Source organism: Rasamsonia emersonii, assembly GCF_000968595.1.
Source record: "Rasamsonia emersonii CBS 393.64 chromosome Unknown ctg1118621760494, whole genome shotgun sequence".
Taxonomy (NCBI): Eukaryota; Fungi; Ascomycota; class Eurotiomycetes; order Eurotiales; family Trichocomaceae; genus Rasamsonia; species Rasamsonia emersonii.
In genome coordinates, this window is record NW_013562962.1 from 21,579 (window position 1) to 44,521 (window position 22,943).

The 22,943-nt window shown below is 51.5% G+C and overlaps 5 protein-coding genes across 5 annotated transcripts; 2 read left to right on the forward strand and 3 right to left on the reverse strand.

The window, feature by feature from the left end:
* Positions 1-506: 506 nt before the first annotated feature.
* On the reverse strand, positions 507-2,898 carry T310_7051 (RNA helicase; the record flags this gene model as incomplete). The annotated part of the gene is made up of 3 exons (XM_013470155.1): positions 507-2,324; positions 2,386-2,838; positions 2,893-2,898. The coding sequence occupies 3 exons, from the start codon at positions 2,896-2,898 to the stop codon at positions 507-509; spliced, it is 2,277 nt and encodes a 758-aa protein (XP_013325609.1).
* Positions 2,899-3,184: 286 nt separating this feature from the next.
* On the forward strand, positions 3,185-7,632 carry T310_7052 (GTP binding protein (Bud4); the record flags this gene model as incomplete). The annotated part of the gene is made up of 4 exons (XM_013470156.1): positions 3,185-3,229; positions 3,288-6,219; positions 6,270-6,976; positions 7,036-7,632. The coding sequence occupies 4 exons, from the start codon at positions 3,185-3,187 to the stop codon at positions 7,630-7,632; spliced, it is 4,281 nt and encodes a 1,426-aa protein (XP_013325610.1).
* Positions 7,633-8,826: 1,194 nt separating this feature from the next.
* On the reverse strand, positions 8,827-10,780 carry T310_7053 (Pseudouridylate synthase; the record flags this gene model as incomplete). Its single annotated transcript, XM_013470157.1, has 4 exons — positions 8,827-9,121; positions 9,185-10,402; positions 10,461-10,664; positions 10,722-10,780. 4 exons carry the CDS (start codon positions 10,778-10,780, stop codon positions 8,827-8,829), a joined length of 1,776 nt encoding a protein of 591 aa, XP_013325611.1.
* Positions 10,781-11,452: 672 nt separating this feature from the next.
* T310_7054 (Transcription factor TFIIE complex alpha subunit) lies at positions 11,453-12,919 on the forward strand (the record flags this gene model as incomplete). Its single annotated transcript, XM_013470158.1, has 2 exons — positions 11,453-11,547; positions 11,776-12,919. The coding sequence occupies 2 exons, from the start codon at positions 11,453-11,455 to the stop codon at positions 12,917-12,919; spliced, it is 1,239 nt and encodes a 412-aa protein (XP_013325612.1).
* Positions 12,920-14,424: 1,505 nt separating this feature from the next.
* Positions 14,425-22,943, reverse strand: T310_7055 (Ubiquitin thiolesterase; the record flags this gene model as incomplete). The annotated part of the gene is made up of 14 exons (XM_013470159.1): positions 14,425-14,510; positions 14,563-14,619; positions 14,675-16,752; positions 16,807-16,858; positions 16,917-17,480; positions 17,567-17,766; positions 17,824-17,927; positions 17,981-18,561; positions 18,615-18,765; positions 18,819-18,980; positions 19,034-21,764; positions 21,832-21,985; positions 22,058-22,726; positions 22,757-22,943. Coding segments are annotated over 14 exons (7,776 nt in total), but the record flags the coding sequence as incomplete, so codon positions are not given.

Genomic DNA, 22,943 nt, shown 5'->3' on the forward strand with positions numbered 1-22,943 from the left:
AATGGAAAGAGTCTGTAACTCGATCAGACAGACATTCTTTTATCTAGTCTAGTCTTGTCATTGTATAGAAACAAATCCATATATTATAGATGGTGAGGGGATTCATTAATTGGTGTTTTTTTTTAAGAGGTAATATTTCCCCTACCTCTTCTCTCTAAAGCTAAGATGAGACGATATGAGACGAGACGAGACGAGCGGAGAGAACTCAACTCGTTTAAACAAGGCTTGCTTGTATGTACAGTACAGTACAGAACAGTACAGTACAGGATATCTAGATATCTGCCTGCCAGGATCTTTTGCCCAAAACCTTGCTTTTTGTTAAATCAATCAATCAACCTGTCTATTATACAGTGACATGCCTCAATGATCGATCCCCAAACCGAATAAATGGAGAGTCCCAAAACGCCGCGCCGTGCCGTGCCGTACGTACTATGATTCCGCGCACGTATATGTATGTATGTATTAAATACTTCCATAGTATACACAACACAAAAAAGGAGAATGCGCTAGATCAATGCCTGCCCCCTGTACATCGCGTCGCGGACCTCACGGACCACGTCCTTGCGGTCCTTCTTGCCCACCAGCACGATGCCGCGTCCACGCTTGCCCATGCGCCCGACCCGGCCCAGCCGGTGGATGAAGTCGATCGTCGTGTGCGGCACGTGGTACAGGATCACCGTTTTGACGGGCAGCGTGTCGATCCCTCGAGACCCCAGATCCGTCGTCACCAGGACCTTCGTGTTGGGCAGCCTCTTCGTCGGCCCCGTCTCCTTGGCCTCTTTCCCGGGCATCTCGAACGGGATCGACGAGTCTTCCAGTCGACGCTTTCGCTGTGCTTCCATGATCTCCTCCGGAGTTGGCGGTGGCTTGGTCTCCGTGAACTGCGCCAGGATCTCCTTCTGGCGGTCCGCAGAGTCCCGGTTGAACGACACGGCGTCAATCCCCTTCGCGTACAGGAACTTGGCCACCTCGTCCGCTTCCTCTCGCTCGTTGACAAACACTATGATCTTCTTCTCGTTCGGGCCCATGTACGACGCGAACGGGCCCCGCGATTCGCCGTCGCCCGCCTTGCCCAGCGACCAGATCACATCGGCACAGGCCAGGCTCCGGTTGCCCCGATACGGGTCTTTGTCAATGTCCACGACGCCGAGCTGCACTCGACGGGGAATCGCGTGCAGATTGGGCGTCGCCAGGCGCCGGATGTCCGGATACCGCTTGCGAAGGAACGAATCCATGCTGCGAGGGATCGTGGCCGAGCAGAGGATGAGCTTCTCGAGTGATGGGGCGGCCTTGTCGATGATCTCCATGGTCGTCGGTGAGAATGACCGGTCCAAGAGCGAGTCTGCTTCATCGACAACGAGGTGTGTCACCCGACTGAGCACGTACGGATCAGTCTTCGCAATCGAGGCCAGCAGGTGCGGCGTCGAGACCAGGATGTCGATCCCTTTCGGGTTGAACACAATGTTGCGGATCTTACGTGCCGAATCCGCCGAGGAGATGCGGCCAGTACGGAGCTTGACCGTGTGTGAGAACGCCTTCACTTTGGCGCCAACCTGAGCCACCAGTTCCGAGGTCGGGAGCAGAATGATCGCCCGAGGGCGTCCTGCATTCGTGGTGAGGTTCTCCGAAAGCGGCGGGGGCTCGAGCTCAAAAATCCGCTCTCTTTTTCTTCTCTCATTCTCTTCCTCCTTTTCCTTCTCCTTCCGCGCTTGCTCTTCCTGCTCAGCCAGGTCCGCCCGTTTGACGGCATCGATCACCGGGACAAGATAAGCAAGCGTCTTTCCGGACCCAGTCTCCGCCGCCAGGAGGTATTGACGGTATGTCGGCTCTCCCTCCTCCGCGTCTTCCACTTTCTTTTTCTTGTCAACCGTCTCCAGTAATGCTGGAATTGCAACACGCTGGATGGGGGAGGGAGTGACGTCGACGAGGCCGGGCAGCGCCTGGGTAAAGATCGAATCTCGCACAACCGGCAGGAGAGAAAACTGGTCAAAACTGGTGATGTTCGCAATCCGTTCCTTGATGGCCATCCTCAGGCCGTAGTTCATGGGCGCCAGTGCCGTCTGCATCTTGAGCGCTTTGTATAGAGGTGACTCTTTATTCTCCGACTCCTCCTCTCGTCCCCTCGTAGCCCGCTTGATCTCCGCTTGGGACCGGGCCCTGGGCTCTCCACGGATGTCAGCCTCTGTCTGGTTGAGATTCCCCCATGGGCCTTGCTCGCTGCGAGCCCGCTTTTCCCGCTTCAGATCGGCTTTGGCGACATCGGGCGACAGCATCATCCTCGCAGCCTTTCGACGCATCCGCAGAGACACCACGGACCGCGAGAACTGCCATGGCGACAGCAGGGCGGGAGGCCGGGCGAGGACCCCCGGCCTGGGTCAGGCACACCCGACAGACAGACCTGGAGACGAACATGCTGCCAGGCCGCAGAGGAACTGTCGAGGCGATAGGGATGGCTGAGGATCGGACAAAAAAAATTAGCTTGGATCGGCAAGGAGCAAACGCCAAGACGCGGAGTAAGGGCAGCGGCGCTAAGCCCGATGGGGGATGGCGCCCTTGACCAGTCACATGTCGCCCGGGCGCGGGATCGGGCGATCTTCTGCCCGTTGCCCCGGCGACGGCAGTGTCCCGCGGGTCAACACCGGCCGGTCCCTCGATGCCAGCCTCGAGTTTATTATTCTGCCTCACGTCCTGGCCCAAGGATTCCCTCGGCCTCGTCTTTCTTGTCTGCCTTGATCTTTCTTTTCTTTGTCTTGCCTTGCAATCGGCTGTTTGTCGCTTTTTGTTTCTCGTTGTTCTTGCTCTTTTCAGGATCAATTCCTTGAGCCGCCCTAGATTGACCTTGTCAATTCCAGTACCGTGTTTCTAGCTGTGCCATAACATTCCAACAGTGACCGGCATTGAGGCCACGTTGAATGAACACTTAACGCTGCTAGGATTTTTTTTTTAGCCCATATCTCTGGTCGATCATCGTAGCACCGCGGTGCTTGCTTTAGCTCCAACCTACACTAAGGTAGGCCTACTTCTACTTGTCGCGGGGACAGACGCGTCCATTATGTTTGCTGTTGTTTTGAATCTACTCACTGCTGACTGCATACTGGCACAGAACTAAGACAGCTGCTTCTGATCGTGTTACACGAAGATGGGAAACGGCACAGGACAGCGTCCGCTGTCGGAGCTGAGCCCAATGGCTCAGCGTCGCAATTCTCCGAGTTGGAATCAGACAACCAAGGTAACTAGATCTACCAGCATCCCAGATTACTGGGAAGCTTGCTCACCTACGTCTTCAGATGATGATGAGTTCATCGCCCTTTGATTCATCTCCTTACAATCAATCACAGTCGCCTCGCCAGTTCTGGCAGGGTCGGGATTCGGAATCGTCGCTGAATTCAGAGAACGCGAAACCCTATGACCCAGAGGCATCATATACCCCGTCCAAGCGGCCCTCAATTGAGAAGCTCAAGCGCGCTTCGCGCGTCAAGAACAGCAGCATGTTCGCGCGTGAACAGAAACAGGAGTACGATCCCGCACACGTCCGCGTTTTGGACCGCCCGTTGGCAAGTGGACGGCCTTTCCGCAGCCAGTTCCACGCAGCGTCCAAGTCGCCAGCGTCTCCAGCGAAACAAAGCGGCCAGAATAAACCGGCTGAAGCACCAAAACCCACGGCGCAGAGACCGCCTACACCCAGCAAGAATCAGGCGTCCCCTGCGAAGTCGTCCCTGTCAAAGGCCACTCGATTCGGCAACAAGCCCTTCGACCCGGAGAGTGAGATCTGGTCCGATGAAGCCGGAACGTCCCCCCAGCGCTTCGCGGATGATCAAGCCCAGTCTCGCCAAGCCAAAAGTGTCACTTTTGACGCTGCACCACCTCAAGTCAATGAGTATGAAATGACTACACCAGACCCGTCCTCAATCGCGTCAGAGTCGCGAGAGGGAAGCTATGATTCTGAGGAGGACGAAGCTGACGTCAGCTTCGACCGTAGCTCCTCAGCAGATCACGATGACAGCTTTGATGCTTCCCTCGAAGACATTGAAAAGACCCCTGTCGTGCTTCCGGAGGACTGGCGGTTCATGAGCCCAGCTTCCGCTAACGACGAGCTGGTGCAAGGGGAGGAGGATCCATTCGTTGATGAGCACGGCAGCTCCAATCCAGACGGTCGGCCGACCTCAAGCAGTGGCCTCGGGGAGAGACAGTCGCGAGTTGACTCCTTCGATTCGAACGGTGAAAGACGGCCTCTGCCGCCTCTGCCATCCTCCAAACTTTCCAACCAATCCCCTCGGCAAAGTCATTCAGCAAAGCTTTCTGCCGCCTTCGAGCTTGGAAGCAACGGTGGCCAACGGAGCCTGCCGTCTCCTCCCGGCCCTGCTTCCTATTCCAAAGCCGACATAACCGAGGGTCGTGGTTCAATGACGTTGGAAGACAGACTCCGATTGATGATGCTGCAAGAGCAGGACCAGGGTAGTCCACAATCTGACGCGGAGAGGCAGCGAGAGAGACGGATGAGACGAGCTGGGGCACGGGAACGGACCAGCGGACATGAGTTTGAATCCAAGGAAAGCAAGGAAGATGATTCTAACGCGCTTGATGATATGTCAACACTACCTCACATTTCGAGAGAGTCCATTCTTCGGAATATTAAGAACACGCACGACATGAGTTATGACGATTCTTATGAATATTCTTCTCAGCCAACTTCGAGCCCTGCTCCTCTGCCTCACTATGACCCTGATGTTCCGATACCATCTCTAGAGGACGGTCTTGATGCGGATACCGATGTAGTTGTGAAAGAAGAGGAACAGAGTGACGAGGAAGATATTTACGCAATCCCAGAACATCACGACACTGGTGGGCATGAGTTTCACGGCAATGGTACTGAACATGACGATCATGATGACGATGATGATGAGAGCCACTATTCCCGAAATTCGAACGAAGCGTTGCATGACGAGAGACGATTCTCCAGCGGGTCTGGAGATGGTCAAACTACGCCAGTGCCCCCGAACCGAACCGAGAATGCCACTGAAGCAGCGCCTGTAGATGACCATCATGACGAGTTCGCCGCGTCTAGCAACCACGAAGATGAGAGAGCAGAAACCGGAAGCCCTCGGCGGTCATTGGATAAAGAAGCGTCAGATTCAGCTGAGAAGCACGACTTTTCTCTGGACAACGTCAGGGAATCTCTTCAACGTCCAATGACACCAGAAGACCAGAGTAGAGACGATGAAGACGAGCCGTCGACGCCTGAATCCGTCATCCGACACCCGGTGGCAGATGAATCAGCAGATGAATCGTCAGATGAAGAAGAACGTATCCCCGATCTGGTTGCGACCATAAAGGCACCCGGAACTGGACTAAAGACTCGCCCTTCGTTGACCCCTGCCGATACGCAGACCATGGCTGCGGTTCGCCGCAAGGTGAGCGCTCAGGAAACGCCGATGCCATCTCTCACAGAGCCAGAACCCGATCACAAAGATGATACAAACGAAGATGTCCCAGACGAATCGGACGACGCGGCTTCAGATGATCACCCTCCCCAGCCCTCGGCACCGAATGTTGCACAGCGCCAGAGCAGTCTCGTCAAGCTGGACATCCCGTTGAGTAGCGAAAGTGAGAGCCTTGGTTTCGGTCTAGACAAGGAGTTCGATCGCGTTATTGAGGCTCAAAAGGTTGCGTTTGAACATGCCCTCTCCCTGAGACGTAACCCATTCATCTTGCAGCGTACCCCGGACACTGAACCCCAGGCACCCCGTGGAGCAGAACACATTGGATGCCAACCATTCACCCCAGTTGGAGCAGTCAGTACTGACAAGCATGTTGTGGAACAGAGAGGTTACCTCATGCGACAAAACACGAAAGTCATTATTGCTAGCAGCAACGATGACGAATCGCAACCCTCGAATTCAGAAACGGACCCGTCCGGGACGAAGCCAGCAAATTCTGGGTCTCGCAAGACCAGTCAGCCTACCTGGACTGCTGAGCCTTGGAATCCAAAGATGCGTCGTCAGAGCGTGAGGATGGCGAGCGGTGCCCACAAGAAGAAGCCTGGAACCGGAGGTGTTCCTCCTCTCCCAGGCATGCCAAGTAATGTTCAGGATGCTCAGCCGGGCGTCGACGAAATTGAATCGCACGGTGCAACCGACAACTTCCAGGACGGAGAGGAACGAGGGCGCTTGTTCGTTAAGGTCGTTTCAGTGAATGACCTTGACCTGCCGTTCCCGAAAGGTGAGCTTTTCGTCATCCGCTATTGTCAGTGTGACTGACCCGAATTTCAGGAGAACGTTTGTATTTCTCGTTGACATTGGACAATGGTCTTCATTGTGTTACAACGTCGTGGATGGAGCTCGGCCGGTCGGCTCCAATTGGCCAGGAGTTTGAACTCATTGTCCAGAACGATCTGGAGTTCCAGTTGACGCTTCAGATGAAGGTCGAAGGCACGAAGCTGAAACAGCCCCGGGAGTCGATAGTCTCTTCCTCTCCCGTGAAGCAGAAGACTTCCACCTTCAGTCGAGTGTTTGCTTCTCCTAGAAAACGTAAGGAAATGGAGCTCCGACACCAGCTGGAGCAGCAGCAAAAGCAAAAGGCGGACGCCAAAGCAAACTCTGGCCCCTGGGACAAGCTGAGAACACTCGTGGATCCTGATGGCAGCTTTGCCCGCGCATACGTAGCCTTGAGCGACCACGAGAAAAACGCATTTGGTCGGCCATACACTGTGCAAGTGTCCTGCTTCAACGAATGGGCGGTCGAGGAGCCGTCGAGTCTTAAGAGCAAGAAGAGCAGCTCTACTACTGTGCAAAAGCGCCCCCCTTACAAGATCGGCAACTTGGAACTTCAGCTCCTTTATGTGCCCAAGCCTAAAGGCGCTAAGGATGAAGATATGCCCAAGAGCATGAATGCATGTATCCGAGAGATGCGGGAGGCCGAGAACGCGGCAGCCCGGACTTACGAAGGATTCCTATCCCAGCAAGGTGGTGACTGTCCGGTAAGTTCCCTCATCACTAGTTTGGCAGAATGCATGAGCTAATGTTTTTTTTTTTACAGTACTGGCGACGTCGTTACTTCCGACTGCAGGGATCAAAGTTGACAGCTTACCATGAAGTGACCCGCCAGCCGCGTGCTACGATCAATCTGGCGAAAGCTGCAAAACTGATTGATGACAAGAGTGTACTAACTCAGAAGGAGACGTCGACTAAGGGAGGCGGTCGCCGCAAGTCCGCGTTTGCCGAAGAAGAGGAGGGCTACATGTTTGTCGAAGAGGGATTCCGGATCCGCTTTGCCAATGGAGAAGTCATTGACTTCTACGCGGATAGTCGTGCTGAAAAAGAAGGCTGGATGAAAGTTCTCTCCGAAACGGTCGGCAAGGGACATGCAGCAGGCAGTGGACAAGTCAAGCCCTGGACGGAGCTTGTCCTGAGATACGAAAGAAGCATGAATGCTAAACGAGAAGCTGCCGATCGTCTATTGGGTAACGCTAACGCTCCTGCGTCAGCCGGTAATAATGCTCCTGCGAAGGAGGCTCCCACCCCGGCGACGCAAAAGGCGCAGGCGCCTAAGCCACGACACCAGCACCATCTTTCTCAGCCCGAGGCCCGCAGCTCGGAGACTCGTCGAGAAAAGGCGCGATCAGTGGTTTGGTAATCTCAGCGCGCTGCCCTCAGTCCGGTGAGAGATGGGTAATCTTCTCTTGTGAACTATTCCAGACTGTCATTATATTCTTGTGTCTTGTCTTTGTGCTTTGTCTTTTGGCTAGCGATGCTTTTCCTTGGATTTTGTCTTTTTTGCTGATTCTCACTGCCCTTGAGAAAATCTACGAGCAGTGCCACTAATCCGTTATCTGGAGCGTCTGTTCGTCATCTTGTTCTGCCTTCATTTCGTTTCGTTTGGTTTTGTTTTTTGCTGTCTGATTTTCAACACGTCTGAACGAGCGATGAAAAGAATGATTGACCCCTGAGAAAGATGTACCGGGACTGTCACTGCCGTTTTCACGTCTGTCTTCCGAGTCCCCGCTCATCTAACACTCTCCCCCTGGACTTCCTCTTCTGGTGTATGTTGTTATGACGTTTCTTTTCTTATGTATCTGATGAGTGAGTACGTCAATTGAGTTTATGATTGAATTGAAGTTTCCTTCTGTAGTCACAAGAACCTTTACACGATTCAAATAGGACTCCGTACAACGGATGGGTACGTCCGTCCAATTTAGAATTTAGATATTGTCTGGCAAGATATGATACGTAGATGTGCCTGCTAATCTCGGGACGCGGGAAACGGGATGTCTCTTTCTATTATATATATTGAACTCGATGGGATGGTATTCGCCGTCTCTCTCTCTTTTTATCACACTATCATTGTGTGTGTTGGATATGATATGTAGTTTTGGAGTAGTTAGTTGTGGTTAGGGACCTACCTAGATAAATAAATAAATAAATAAATAAATAACCAGGATCCGACCGACTGAGCGCAGAATACATGAATTATTATTTATTATTAGCATTTATTATTTATTATGGGGGTAATATGGTAATAGGGGGTTGTTGTTGATCTAAGTCTTTTCTCTTTGTCCAACACAAAGAAGCATTTCAGACGCGCGCGCGCACAGGCGTGCACCTCGATGGGTGTGATTGATAGATAAGCATGCTATGCTATTAATAGATTTTATGTTGTCTGGAAAAATTAGTGGAATGAAAGAATAAATACTTTTTTTTAGAAAGGGCTGAAGGCACTTCAACTTTTTATTTCTCAACTTTTATTTATTTTTTTTAACAAAAAATGTCAAGCAGAACAAATCTACTTCTGTAGTTAATAATTAACTACTATGTATCGTATAGCTGCTATTTATCCACCCTCCTCGCCACCATCAGGGAGTCGGCCTTCCGTCTCCGAGTCCGATTCTACCGCTGCGAGGACCTCCTCGTGCGTCTTCCGGGGCTGCGTGGTTGCCTCCTCCTGGCCCTCTCCAGCCTGGTCCTTCGTTGCTGGCTCTGCTGCGCCTGTGCCGTCCTTGGCAGCAGCGGCGGCCTTGACTTGTCCAGGTTGGAGGGCGGGTTTCGCGACTGGGATGCCTCCGGATGTCACGTAGAGGAATTCTTCCTGCGGGAGATGATCGATGTGGTTGAAGAAAGAGCCGAAACTGTAAAAAACAAAACAGTTAGATTAGATTATATTCCGTCGATATGGGTTAGTGGATACGTACGCATTGGTCTCCTCTTCCTCGCGGAAGATGCGATCGTAGATCTCCCGTTGCTTGAATTCTTCAATCTCCTTCTCGTACTTGCTGAAGTCGATCTTCTCCTTGCCGAATTCCTTCGCCTTGCGGTTGTATCCGTCGAAGATGGGCCGTTCCAGCAGAAGACCCAGGCCGGGCGCCTTTGGGATGGCGATCTTCGTGGGACCGTAGCTGTCGACGATGCGGTTAGGGTCGCATCCGCACCGCACCACCATGGCTGCCATGGCGACCATCTTCCGGATCTGGTGCATCATAAAGCTCTGCCCGTGGACCTTCAGACTGAGCCATTCCGTGCCGTTGACGATGATGGGGTTCGGGTTCACGACAAAGGACTTGATGACCCGTTTCGCCGAGGGGTCATGGTACGTTTTCTGCACCGTGTAGTTCCAGAAGTTCCGGGTACCCACGTATTTGTCAAGGGTTTCCTGCAGGCGGCGGAGACGGGTTGGATGGATTCGGTACGCCCGCTTGGCTTTCAGATAGGCCGCCTTGATAGATTTGATGGCTTCGTTGATCATTGCCCTTTGTGTTTCGTTGAGTTTTGGTTTGCCCTCTGGATTTGCCGCGTCTGAAGTTCCGGATGACTCTCGTCCTTCGTCTTTCGAAGGCGCGCTCTCAGCAGGCTGCTCCTCCTCTTTCTTCTCAAAGGAGAGGGCCAAATTCTCGTCTATATAGAGCGCCTTCTGAACCAGCCGCCGGAGATCCTCAGGCAGCCCTTGCAGAATTGGCTTGATTTCCCGCTCGTCAACATCTTCCCAGAATCCCGCCACTTCCTGCTGTCTTTCTTGGAAACCCTTTGTGTCGCCGAACTGCTCTGCGATTTCTACGATTTTCCTGCCCAAATATGTACTGGGATGTGGTGGCAAAAAGCAGTGACTTGGGATCAGGTACTCATATATGCGGGAGTCGCACATATGGTAGCAACTGAAGCTTTTGCTCGTCACCTGAATACCCCACACCCGGATCTGAGGGCTGAGATGTTCGTTTACTTTTTTCACCAGGTCTGGATCCTCCACGATCAATTTCAGCGATACAACGTTACCTGCTGCATGCACGCCCTTGTCTGTACGCGCGCATCGGACGAGCGACGACTTCTTCGGATCGGCCGCATTGGCCTTCGAGATCGCACGCGCTGCGACAAAGGCAGGGAAAAGCTCGCCCTCGATGGTCTTCTGGGTCTCGCTCCTGTATACAGTCAGCAACTATGCTGGATAAATAGAGAATTGTCGGAAGTCTAGCGCACAATTGCATTCCATGATAGCCGGTACCAGAGTAGCCCAGCAATACGGCCACCTTCCGTTTAGGGCGCCTTTCCTCCGCCGCAATCTCTTCCGGGGAGAAATGAGTTGCATAGATGGGAAGCTTTTGCTCTTCTCCTTGATCAAGTTTCCGTCTTTTTGCTTCCTGGGTCTCTTCAGTCTTCGCTCTCTTATCTACTGATTGCCGTCTTTACTTAGTCAGTCAATCTTTACAAAACCACGGGCAGGTAAGGGCCGCAACATACCGGTACTCATTCCTTCCCAGATTTCGTTTCTTATTCTTTCCACTTCTTCGGTCACCCATTGTGGCTCCGGAACTGTCTGCAGTCCGGTCTGTGGTAAAGCTTCACTCTGTAAAAATCTCCGGGAGTATAGAGGGGCTGTTGGCCAAAACGGAGGTCTGGCACAGGAAGCCAGACACCCGGGTTGCGCTCTGAGAATGGACGAAAGACGGGCGTACCTCAAACTTCCCAAGAGGTGGCGGCGCATAGAGAGCTCGTCTCTTCACAATGATATCGCGTGGGTTTTTTTTGGTACTCCGCAGAATGTCATTGTCACCTGCAGGGAACCCGGTCGAACTAGACTGAATCCAACCTAGCGTCGTGATGCACCGGCTAGGCCAGAACAGGCAGGCGGTGGCGTTAGGGCCGAGCCCAGCCTCGTGACTCGTGATTCCATATCGCGCTCGTGCGCTCGGACTTCGTCTCAGCTTTTCTCTGCGAGCAGCCTCTATTGCGCGACCAGACGTCAATAGCAGGCCTTGCCCCATCCTCTCACCCAGTGAGTCCATCGTCGCGTTCTTCTCTTTCTTCGCTTAGCTGCCGTCAGAAAGAGAAGGATGTGCATGTCACTCCGGACCTCTTGTGTCAGTCACCTATTCTAGGTTGACGGCTCACACGCCTCGAGCTTCTGTCGCCTCCACCTATCTTTCTCTTTCCTTTCCTCCAGTTTACTTTTAACAGTTGACTACTACACCATGGATCTCGCGAAGACTCTCATTCGGAGCGTGGTCCGCGCTTTCTACGAGACCCGCCAAGTCTTGGTGGTCGACGCTCTCTTTATCCACTCTGTGTACGCTCCCTCCTGGATTGGAACCAGTTGTTCATCTCCAGAGGCTAATAGGGCGTCGCAGACTGCACACAGAGGATCTTGCTCACCTGCTTGGCATGCAGCAAAAGGACTTGCGAAAGCTCTGCGCCAAATTGCGGGAAGACCGCCTTATCGCAGTGTATAGTTCTCACCTGCATTCCAGGTCTTCCCTTGCTGGCAGTCCAGGCTAACAGAGCTGTTGCCATGTAGTCATACGCGAAGTGAAATTCGTGATGGCTCTACCCGGCCCGTTAACCGCGATTACTACTATATCCCTCTGCATCCAGTGATCGATGCGATCAAGTACCGGATCTCTCGTTTAACTTCTACCATCAAAGCCCAATACACCCCCAGTGAGGAGAGGAAAGAATACATCTGTCTAAGATGCGGGGAGGAATGGACGGAACTGGACGTGTTGAGTCTCTACAATGAGGAGGGGTTCGAATGTCAGTCGTGCGGCGCCATCCTTGAGCGGACCGAGGACGTCAAGGGGACCGATGGAATCGACCGGACTGGGCATGAGAAAAACAGCAGGCTGATGGCTCAGCTGGACGGCATGCTGAAGCTGCTCAAGCAGATCGACGCGACGGAAATCCCTCCAAACGATTTCGAGACAGCGTGGGACCACAAAGTCGACGTCGTTCGAAACCAGCAGACGCATCCCTCGAGACCGGCTGTCGCTGTGGCAACAAACAAGCAGGAAGCTGTTCGCGGCAACACTAGGACCGATGCAAACGCGATTGAAGTGTCGCTTACGTCGTCGGCGGAGAAGAGTGCCGCAGAGCAAGCTGCAGAGCAAGCCCGCAAGGCCGCCCTCGAGAAGCAGAATGCTCTTCCAGTATGGCATACTCACTCTACAGTTTCTACCACGGCCGGCAACGTCAATCCTATCAAAACGGAGACGAATGTTGACGTCAAACCAGAGATCAAGGAAGAGGAGGAGCAGAAGCCCGACCTGGACGCGCTGGACGATATCGCTGCGTACTACGCCGAGATCGCGCGCAAAAAGGCCGAGGAAGCGAGCAGCGCTGAGGAGGAGTCTGATGAGGAGGAGGACGAGTTTGAAGATGTGGGGGGCATTTCTGGTAATGGGAGCGCGGTCGGTACGCCGGCCATGACGACCGGAGGTGCTGGTCCTACCAGTGCACCGGCTGTGGCGCCGTCTCCCAGCGTGGCTGGTGTCAAGCGGGAGCTGGAGTCAGAGTCGAGCAGCAGCGCGCCCCAGACCGCGGCGGCCACGCCCGCAACACCAGCTGATGACGGGCCGGTGGCGAAGAAGGTCAAGACGGAAGAGGTAGAAATCAAGAAAGAAGAGGAGTCGGACGAGGATGACGAGGAATTCGAAGATGTCTGAATATGTACACTTTTATTCTGAAGAGAATAATAACTTTAAGGTGAGATAGCTATCCAGAGGTACTAAAAGGATAGGATATCTTCCTTGACCAGAGTCACTCGACCCCATTCGTCTTTTTAGACTTGTATTTTTTAAACGCACTGTCCTGCTACCTTACGTACCCTTTACTTTACCTTACCTTTTTCATTTGAAACTTCGCTATTGTATTATAGACCAGTTGATTGATTGATTGATAGATTGATAGATTGATGTCTGGACGGGTGAATGGAGGCTATTTGACAAAGAATGGGTATTATTTTATTGAATTGAATCGAATTGAATTGGATGAGACATGGAAATCATATCATATCATACCGTAGGAGGAGCGTTATTGTTTGTCGTTGTTACGTAGTAATTTATTAGCTGCTTGTATTATTTGCTTTCTTTTTATTGTTCGCATCCATTCGATTCAAGTCAATGAATCCATTACGATCGTATGTACACATACCAAGAAGGGTAAATAACCCATCCAGCCATGCCCCTGTTCCTTCCCATCCTTTCTATTCTGCTGAGACCATATGTATTAAATGCTAAATTGATTGATTGATTGATTGATTGATTGATTGATTGATTGATTGATTGATTGATTGATTGATTGATTGATTGATTGATTGATTGATTGATTGATTCTAAAACAAAACAAAAAAAAGACAAGAGAAATAAAGAGAAAAAAAAATCCGGAAAGCCCGACAGACATCTCTATTCTTATCTTATTACCTATCTTCTTTCTGTTCGAACGAAACGTTTGCGTTTGCGTTTGCGTTTGCGTTTGGGGAACCAGAACAGGAACCGTCATCATCATCATTGCATCCATTCATGAATTATTGATCGTCATTAGGATCCGATATCAAGAAATCAATCAATCAGTCAATCAGGCAAGCAATCGTAAGAACAAAACGCACAGGAGTAGTTGGGGTTAAAAAACAAGATCAAGAACAACAAGAAGAAGAAAAAGCTGACGACGACGCCAATTCCTGCCTGATTGATGTGTTTGTTGGGTTGGTTGGTGGTTAGTCGACGACAGAACTAGATTTGATTTGACTTGCTTGCTTGCTTGAATAAGTAATAGAAAGAGAAAAGAAGAAAGAAAGAAAATATCAAACGCCCGGCCTTTTGCCAAACTACAGTAGAACGCTGCATCTCTGCATACCAGGACAGGACAAGAGGACACAATGATTATTGGTGACAATCCATTGAATGTATCATGATGATGAAAAAAAAGATTTCAACCCGTGTACAGCTGTCAAACGCCAATCCATGCAATTTGAGCAGGGAGCATTCAATGCCAAGCTCTCCCTTCTTTTTTCTCTCTCTCGGTCATCAAGTCGTTGCTCGTTGCTGGTATCCGATCAATTAAGGTCACATTTGCTTCATGATGAAAATTTTCGTTTTTCGTTTTTCGTCCTTTTTTTTCTTTGTTTAATTTTTCGCCGTTCATGAGCTAGGTTCAGATGTTCAAGAATCTATTATGGTGTTCCAGCCAATCCAAGTTCCGAATCACTCGCCATCATCGAGTTGTCCTCCCAGTCTTCTGGAGAAGGAAAATCAGACTCTGGGAGCCAGGGGTTAGAGAGAGATATTGACATATGAAAAAGGGGACTTACCTGAAGCCAACTCCTCCGGCAATTCCACACACAGTTCCTCAATAGCGCTGCTGATAGCTGCACCAAAGTCAGATTCTAGCCCCAAATAAATTCACATATGCTGACTACTTACCTGCCGCTTGCTGCAGAAAATCTGCATCCTCCTCGTCATGCTCATCATAGTACGTTTCCAAACAGTGAGTGATGACAAGGTTGATGGTCTCCACAACTTTGGCTTCGATATTCTGGCCAGGAGTCACCAGATACGTCTTCCTCAACCGATCCAAAGACGCCTGCGTGAGGTCCTTGGCGACTTTGGTGTAGAACATCCGACAGTCGTCGGTCATCTCTTCATGCTCCTTGTTGAAGAGTATCTGGCGCAAGAAGTCAAAAGTCAGGTTTCGGACCGTCTTGTCCACGTAAATCAGCAAGGTCGGTGCCCAATCGGGGATCCGTTCCACAACATGCGACAAGAACCAGGCCTCATCCTTGCCAATCCGCTCGTTGCGAATTGACAGCAGGTTGGTGAAAAAGGCAAGATGCTCCTTCCCGCCGCTATTGTTGATAGATTCCACTCCCTTGGCGACATAATCGATCAGGCCAACAATTTGGTCTTCGTCGGGACTCCGCCTGCAAAACACCAAGGTTGCTTCGAGGAATGGAGCGCAAAGCGCCGCTGGCGCAACTCTCAGTCCATCTTCCAGCACCTTGCAAATGGGATCCAGGAGTCCAGCTTCTGGCTCAGAGTCAAGGAAGAGACCCATAAGGTTTCTGCAGGCGGGTGGATTGCTGTGTTGCTGGAGAATCTTCTTCAGCACAATAAGTTCCTTGCTGCGGCCAAGCGGTCGAATGAAGGAATTCTCCAACTCCGTCAGAGAATACCGGCCCTCGTGGACAGTCCGAGGCTCACCATCCGGGGTTGGCGGCAGAGTAAGGTCAATGAATCTCAGCAGACTGACGAGGAAATCAAGGAGTTTCCGATGAGAAAATTTGCGGCCTCTCTCGATAAGTCTGTAGTATGCAGCATACTGCCTCTTCAGCTTCTTGGAATCCTCTCGATCAAGCCAGACCATTTCCAGGCATTTGAGCAGGAATCCGTGATCCAGTAAGACACGAGTTTGAGAGGTTCGGAAGCTCGTCAGCATACACAGGAAGTCAAAATAGTCATCCCATGACCGACTGGCCGTATGGAGTATAGACCACAGATCTTTGAGCGTTGCTACTACAGTCCGAAAAGCGTCCGAGTATCGTGTCTGCCATTCATGCTGCTCGACAGCGCTCAAATTCGGGTCTTCTTGGAGATCTTGCAGACGTGCCAGAGCAGTAAGAAAGATCCTCGCAGAGTTGCTCCGAACTGCACCATGAGGAGTCTTCAAAATCAGGTTACGCATCCCTGTGGGACGCTCTGTGATCCACTGAATGACTTCGATGGCACCCTTGGGCGTGTCAGTTATCGTTCGAATGAGTTCAGCCACAACCCTATCAAGCTCCGATAGTTCCCTCGTTCGGGAAATGAGCTGATCCAAGGTATCCAAGGCAATGAAGATAGCCGACTTTTCCAACTTGGCGGCACCTGGAGCCCCCGACAAAACAAAATCTCGAGAGCGGGATAGAAGATATCGAACAAAGGAGGCATGGTACGGATCCAAGAGGCAGTATGTGCGAATAAAAAGTTCATTGTCCATCGCAATATGGTTTCCAAGGCTAACGGGCAACGGAACACGGACGGGTGTGTTCTTAGGGCTGGGTTTGTAGATTGCTTTGGCGGATTCCATGCTCGATACACGTTGGTAAAAGAGCATGTAGGCGTTCCACACCTTGCCAAAGCGGGTAGACGATCCGTGAATAGACTCGCTCATGCCACCGAAGCACTGCTCCGCGATCTTTGATGGATCGAATGCGCTGACATCCGCGTCATTGAATTCGACCCACGATCTTTTTGATCCAGCCACCGGTCGCTCACGGATGTAAGAATAGTAGTGGCCAGATTCAGCTGTGCCGCTGTGTACCAGCACGCCCACCAATTCAAAGATGTCGGGCTCCACGGGGTTGTTGGGATTCGACAGGTATTCCACTTTGTACGGCGTCATATCAATGCGTTCCGGGAATTGGAACTCATCGTTGATTTTGCTGCGCATCATGGTGACCATGTCGAAATCAAAACGCTTCAAGTGGAAAATGAGATTGTCAGGGAGTTCTTTCAAACAAGCCCTGTTATAGTTAGTTGATGCTCTCGACCATTCTGTTGGAACCTCATTAGCTTACCTCTTCACCGCATCAACATGACGCCCGCATGGAGTGCAGGAATACTTGTTATCTTGTTCAAGAGGTCAGCAGCAGACGAATAATAATCCTATCCAGGTGATGAGCCTTACCTCCTTGCATAATCTCCCCCTCCACGTAAGCTTGAAGACTGTCTTCAAGGCTTGCTTTCCCTTTGATGTCGCATTGAATGGCCGAGAATGGCTCCAGTCTCTCCGAGATGTGAGAACATTCTTTGGACTTGATCTGTTGAACCAACTGGCCCCCATAAAACGAGCGGAAGCGTTTTTTGTCTTCTGGATCCACTATTTGTGCTTCCCATCGGTCAAAGAGGAGGTTGTAGAACTCGTCAACATCCATTTGGATGGTCACGTCAATAGGCTCATTGTCGTAAGTCCGTATCGAGTCAACCGCGCCTTGTGGATCAACAAATTTGGACCACGTTTCTTGCATGTTTCCAAAGATCTTTTTCGTCTCTGCGAGGAGCTTCTGCGACGAGTCCGGATCCGTGACTGGTACCTGCAGCATGAACTCTCGGAACCCAACATTCATGAAGAGCTGTGAGAAAAGAGAATTCAAGTAACAGGTATTGGACAAATTCTTAAGTCCTGCATAGCCTTCAGGGGACCGAATCGTCTTGGATCTTTCGAAAGTCCAATTGGGGGAGTACGTGTAGTCTGTTCAAATAAGACACATCAGTTAGTCCAGCAGCTTCAATCGACACTACTGAAGAAAGCAGTGTAATCGCCGTTTGGAACCATACCTTGCGGAATAAGGTCTGAGACGAGCTCAATAACCTTTGCATAGTTTTCCACATACTTGCAAAGCAAACCAAGAATCCTGTACAGTTCTTCGCGCGTCTCCTCATGCATTATTGGTACTTTTGGTGTTATCACCTCAGTCTCTGAGGGCGCAGACAAATCAGGGAAGAGGTAATTGTTGAAGAGGCTTTCAATGAGCTCCCTGAAAGGAAAAGTTAGTCGAAGCGAACTCAAAACGTGTGGACGATTAGTTACTTACGAGGCGTTGATACGAGTGTCAGTCTGGTCCGCTATCTCGAGACACAATCTCAAGAGGCGCGCGAATCCCAGAATGACGTGATCGACTGGTTCCCGCCCAACAAACTGTACTATCGTCAGTATAGACAGTCGCAAAGGAGTCATTAATTACAACATACCTCCTCTGTCTTGTGGCTAAGCATGATCTTGCTCCATGAAGTAAGATACTCAGCAAAGACAACATCACGTGGCGACCTCTCTGCAACAGACCGAAAAACAGTCAGAGCGACGTCGAAGAACTCCTGAGACTGCTCCGCATATTTAACGGTAAGCGGGAAATTGTGCACAAAGGCCTCCCAGAGCATCGCGAGGATGTCGACAGAGGTAGGATTCTCCGATTGTTGCACTCCTTCCGCGTCATCACGTCCGGCTCTCGTGGACTTCTTCCGCGACTTAGACGGACCACAGACAACAACGATGTTATCTGCAATCTCCTTGCGGATCGACTGCCGTTCTTCCTCCAAGAGGAGTGTAAAGATGAGTCGATCAAACTGAGCGTGTTGCTTGCTGACATCCCAGAATCCATGATCGTGCATGGATGCCTCGATCAATACAGCAAAAGACTGACATATTAGTTTCTGAATGCTGGCCTCCGAGAGCTGGGAAGTCGTTAGATTGCGGGCCGACTCGATAAAGTTCAGCAACTGCCGGATCAGAGACTCTGGGTTTGGTAGCGCAGCAAGGGAGTCACCAGATCTCACTAGGATCGATCAGTTTTAAGCCTTTTCCCTTCAACAGTGTGGTTCAACATACCTGGGAGAGCTGACAAGAGACACTCGATGAGATGACAAGCAAAAACGAGCTTCATCGGGTTCTCTGTTAAAGACTCCGCCATTTCAGGCCGCGTCAAAGCAGCAACTAGAGTCCGGATGCTGTGAGAGATGAAAGCCTGATTCGGCTCGGACTTCCTGGGAGTTAGCAAGGCGGTTATTTAGGGTTGTTTTTCGCTGCACATACCTCAAGTGATTCTTCTCTCAAGCATGTAGAGAGTGCTTTAACGGAGTACAACAACTTGTATGGTTTTTCCATAGGGAACATTTCTTGTTCCGTATTGGTCTCCGCTCTCACCAAGTTGCGCACCCGTTCTTGCGGCGGAAATACGCTGAGGAAGTCATAGATCTGAAAGGTGTGAGTGCCTGCGTCCCAGTAAGTTAGGGAGGAAAGGGACGAACCTCTTTAGCAAATTTATCTTCCAGACTCAGCAAATCATAAAGATCGTCAAAATGCTTTAGCACCTCGGAGTCAACCAGGGTGAGCGACTGGCGTCTGCCCGTGGAGGAAACTTCCGGGCCATCGCTGATTTTGCGAATAATCAGCAGACCAGCTCGGAACTTGAGCTCCCGCAACGTCGCATCCGGGTTCTCAAGTAGGTTGATCTTCTGTCCTCCGTAGATCGTACTGAATTTGCTGAAACCAGTAAGATGAACAAGCCGATCAACCAGCTCGGAGGCGGTGCAGAGGTCACCAATCTTCAGGGTGCGGACCTTCGATTGGGCTCCGCCATTGAAACACTGATATGGAATCTCAATCGGATCACCCTTCCCGACTCGTTCGGGCAGATCTGGGGCCTGGCCTTGAGGAGGACTGTACTGAGGACGAGTCCTGAGACCCTGAAGTAGCTGATGAAGAAACAGCAAAGACCGGCTGAACCTCAGTTCTTCGGCGCGAATCTCATGTTCATCAGCAACAGGGACCATTGGTTCGTCCTCACCGCTTGTCGAACTGTCTTTAAAGACCTTCAGCTTTGAGGCCGCAGATCTGATCTGCTCCACGCAGCGGTCGACTAGAGAGATATGAGTAGCCTCCGCCGCCGACGGGGGTGCTCTTCGTATCAACGTGTGATCCAGATACATCTCAATGGCAAAGCTGGTGGCCTTGCTCTCGATGGTACCGGCAGGGGCGGTTAGAATGAGATGCCAGATTCGGTCCATTCCAGGCAATGAAATAATTTCATTTTCACCGGGGATCGGCGGAGGGTTGAAACGGATCTCATATGAAACCGCCTGCTCGGCGAAAGCGAGAATCTCCGGCGAGTAGTTCTCTGGCGAAAGAGAAGGCAGGTATTCGTGGAGACAACGCTCGATAAACGGGTTTGGCGTGCCACACTGGCCCGTCACCCTGCACAACATGTCCCATAAGGGAGCTCTGGCCTGATCCACATTTCCAGTCATGAAGACCCTAGTCCACAGGGTATCGCTCAGATCAGGAGTAATTGTCTCAGGCACCTTATCGATGATTCGGTTTAGCAGCTCGATACGCGATAGAAGCGCGTTCTGCGAAAAGGGATCGGTGAAATCCGACTGGTTGGTCTCCCAGGCATGGCAGAACTCCATGATCACCAGTCGAGTCAAATCAAAGTCGGAGGTCAGTTTTCGAATCTCGTGAGAGTCATGAGCTGGGAGTAGGGCGTTCAACGCTTGGATGCTACCGGAAGCGAACTGGTTCATCTCCGCGATATCCTGGATACAACGTTCGTAGACATCTAACTTGTCCTCCTCGCTCATTCCCAGGCTGAGAAAAGAACTCAGTTGCACGCTTGCAAACTTTTGCAAAGCAGTCTTGTGTTCGACGGTGAATTCATCACACGCCGCGGACTCGCGAATCAAGCGCACACAGAGCCGCAAAGGGATGGAGTCCACATGCAAGACATCCAAAGGCTCGTGCCGACTCCTCTCGCCATGCTTTTCACGCACGTTAAGAAGGAGTTGCTCACAAAATTCGATCATGCGGGAGTCAAAGCGACTCAGAGGAAGCTCGAGAAGCTTAGAGCAAAGATAAAGAAGGGCGGTCGAGGAGGCTGGATGCATGATAAATGTACGCGTCAGCATCGAGAGGACTTCTCCGACGGTTCTTTGGTCTTGGCTCTCTATCACAGCTTTCCAAATCGTATCCGTGTCGGCATCGGTGTAGGTCGACGTGACAACCAAGAAACCAACGATATTTCCACTGCGGCTGATCAGCTGAGGGTGTGAATCTACACCGACGATGTATTCGACGATCCGGTTATCTCGCAGAAACTTGACGAGATACTGAATGATCGGATAGTCGATGCCCTCTGGGTTCCCTTGTATGTGCTGCCTCCAAATGCCGACGAGATCAGACTGCATTGTTTCCATCCCAAAAACCCTCAACTCCATGCGGCCTTCCATGATGTGTCGCTTCAAAACGCCAAACCTCCAACCGAAGTGAATGATCTGGACGCATTCATCGGGCTTTGTGTCTTCCGGAAGTTCAACGGACACATCTCGAGCAACTCGGCGAACAAAGCTGGGGTCTAAGAAACAGAACGCCTGGTAGACGATACCGATATTGCGGAGGAGGGACTCGCTGATATCGGACGTAACCCAGGGAGACTTCTTGGAGATATGCATCTGATATTTCTCATCCACCGCTCTGAAGAGAGTGTAGCCATTCTTGATAATTCTGGCGAGGACGGGCGAATCGACGAGATAGTCATCTGCGCCGTGATTTCTGCGCTCGCTACCTGATTCCACCATATTCTGGGCGACATTCAGAGCTGAAACGAGCATCGGTGCCAGATGAGGCCACCGGGAAACCAGAGAAAAGGCCCACGCGGCAAAGTCTGAGATATGCTGCAACGCGTCGATGGGCGAGACGGCGATCCGGTCGTTGATCCGCGCAACGAGATTGGCGAGTTCGATGTGATTTACCCTCTCCATGGTCCGAAAGAACGGTATGTTCGATATCTGCAAAATCCATCCGAGAGATGGTAGATAAGTTCGCGAAATCATTTCAGGAACCTGGACATCCGTCTCTTCGGCGAGTTGCCTTAGGGCAAGGGTGTCTAATCGGAGCAGGTGAAGGGCGAGCTGAGCGAAGTCGATGAAGAACTCTTCCAAACAACTCCATGTGCCACGTCCCTCATTGGGCTGGAAATTGATCCTGCTCACGAGTCAGTATCCCGCGTAAAACTTTCTGTCATCCTTTATGGGTTTGAGAATCTGCTCACACTCTGCGCAGTAGCCCCTCCACTATGGTTGGTAACTCCTCCCAGAATTCCCGGTCATCGACAAAAGTTTCATAGGTAATCTGACCCAGGTTATTCGCGCAGATATCGAACCAGCTCTTTACGGCGAGAAAAACCGTCACGTCATGGGGGTGCCCTAGTGTTTTGAGTCTCAGGTCAGCTCTAGCTCTTTCCTCTTCACAAGGTAAACAGAGGGAAAAGTCCGTACCTTTCTCGATCATGTTCACAATCTCCTCCACTGATTCTCTCAGGTCGAGATTGCCCCGGAATTTGGGAAACGAGTCAGTCAATGACATTTGCTCGTGGAGTTGCACAACTTCTTCGGCCGCGGTCTGGTCCCGGAGGGCCTCTCCCAATGGTCTCCAATTGGACGTATTGGGATCTTGATCCATGTCCTCCACCTCGGCTACCTCAATCTCGGGACTCCGAACGGGGGACGAGGAGATGGAGATGGCGGCGGATGACTGCGCTCCCGTCATAGCGGTGTTTTCCGGATGGCCGCTGTTCGTCGGAGTGGTGTTGGACTTGACCCCATCCTCCTGGGATGGCGGTTCTTCAGGATCATCCACCGCTCCATCCATTGTCATGATTCGGCGTGTGGGCGATTTCACGTTGATCGTGACTCTGCTGGCCGGACGACGCGAGGCCGGAGCTTCGTCAGCCTTGTCGGGGTTGTTCGCGGTCGGCGACGCGGAGTCACGGGCAGGCGACTCTTCAGCCGACATGACCTCGCGGGAGGCACTGCCGCTGTCGAGACGAGGACGTTTCCGAGTGGCCTGGGATATGTCTTCCATGGGTTCGTCGTAAGATCGAGGAGCTGCTTCTGGCGATGCAGCACCAGGCGGGGTGCTCGAGCTGGAGCTGTCTAGCGGGGTACCTGCCATGACATTTTTTCAACCCCGCTAACAGAGAAAGAAGGACAGCGGCGAGATCAGGCCCTGGGGAGAGGAACGTGGGCTCCAGGGGACGAAGGAGAGTTGAGGCTGACGAACGGTGCACAGCAGGCTTGCTGCTGGCTTAGAAGGGTTTGCGAAGTTAGCTGCGGAGCTGTGTAATGTGCGGGAGTCCGAAAGGCTGTGACGTCCAGCTGGGAC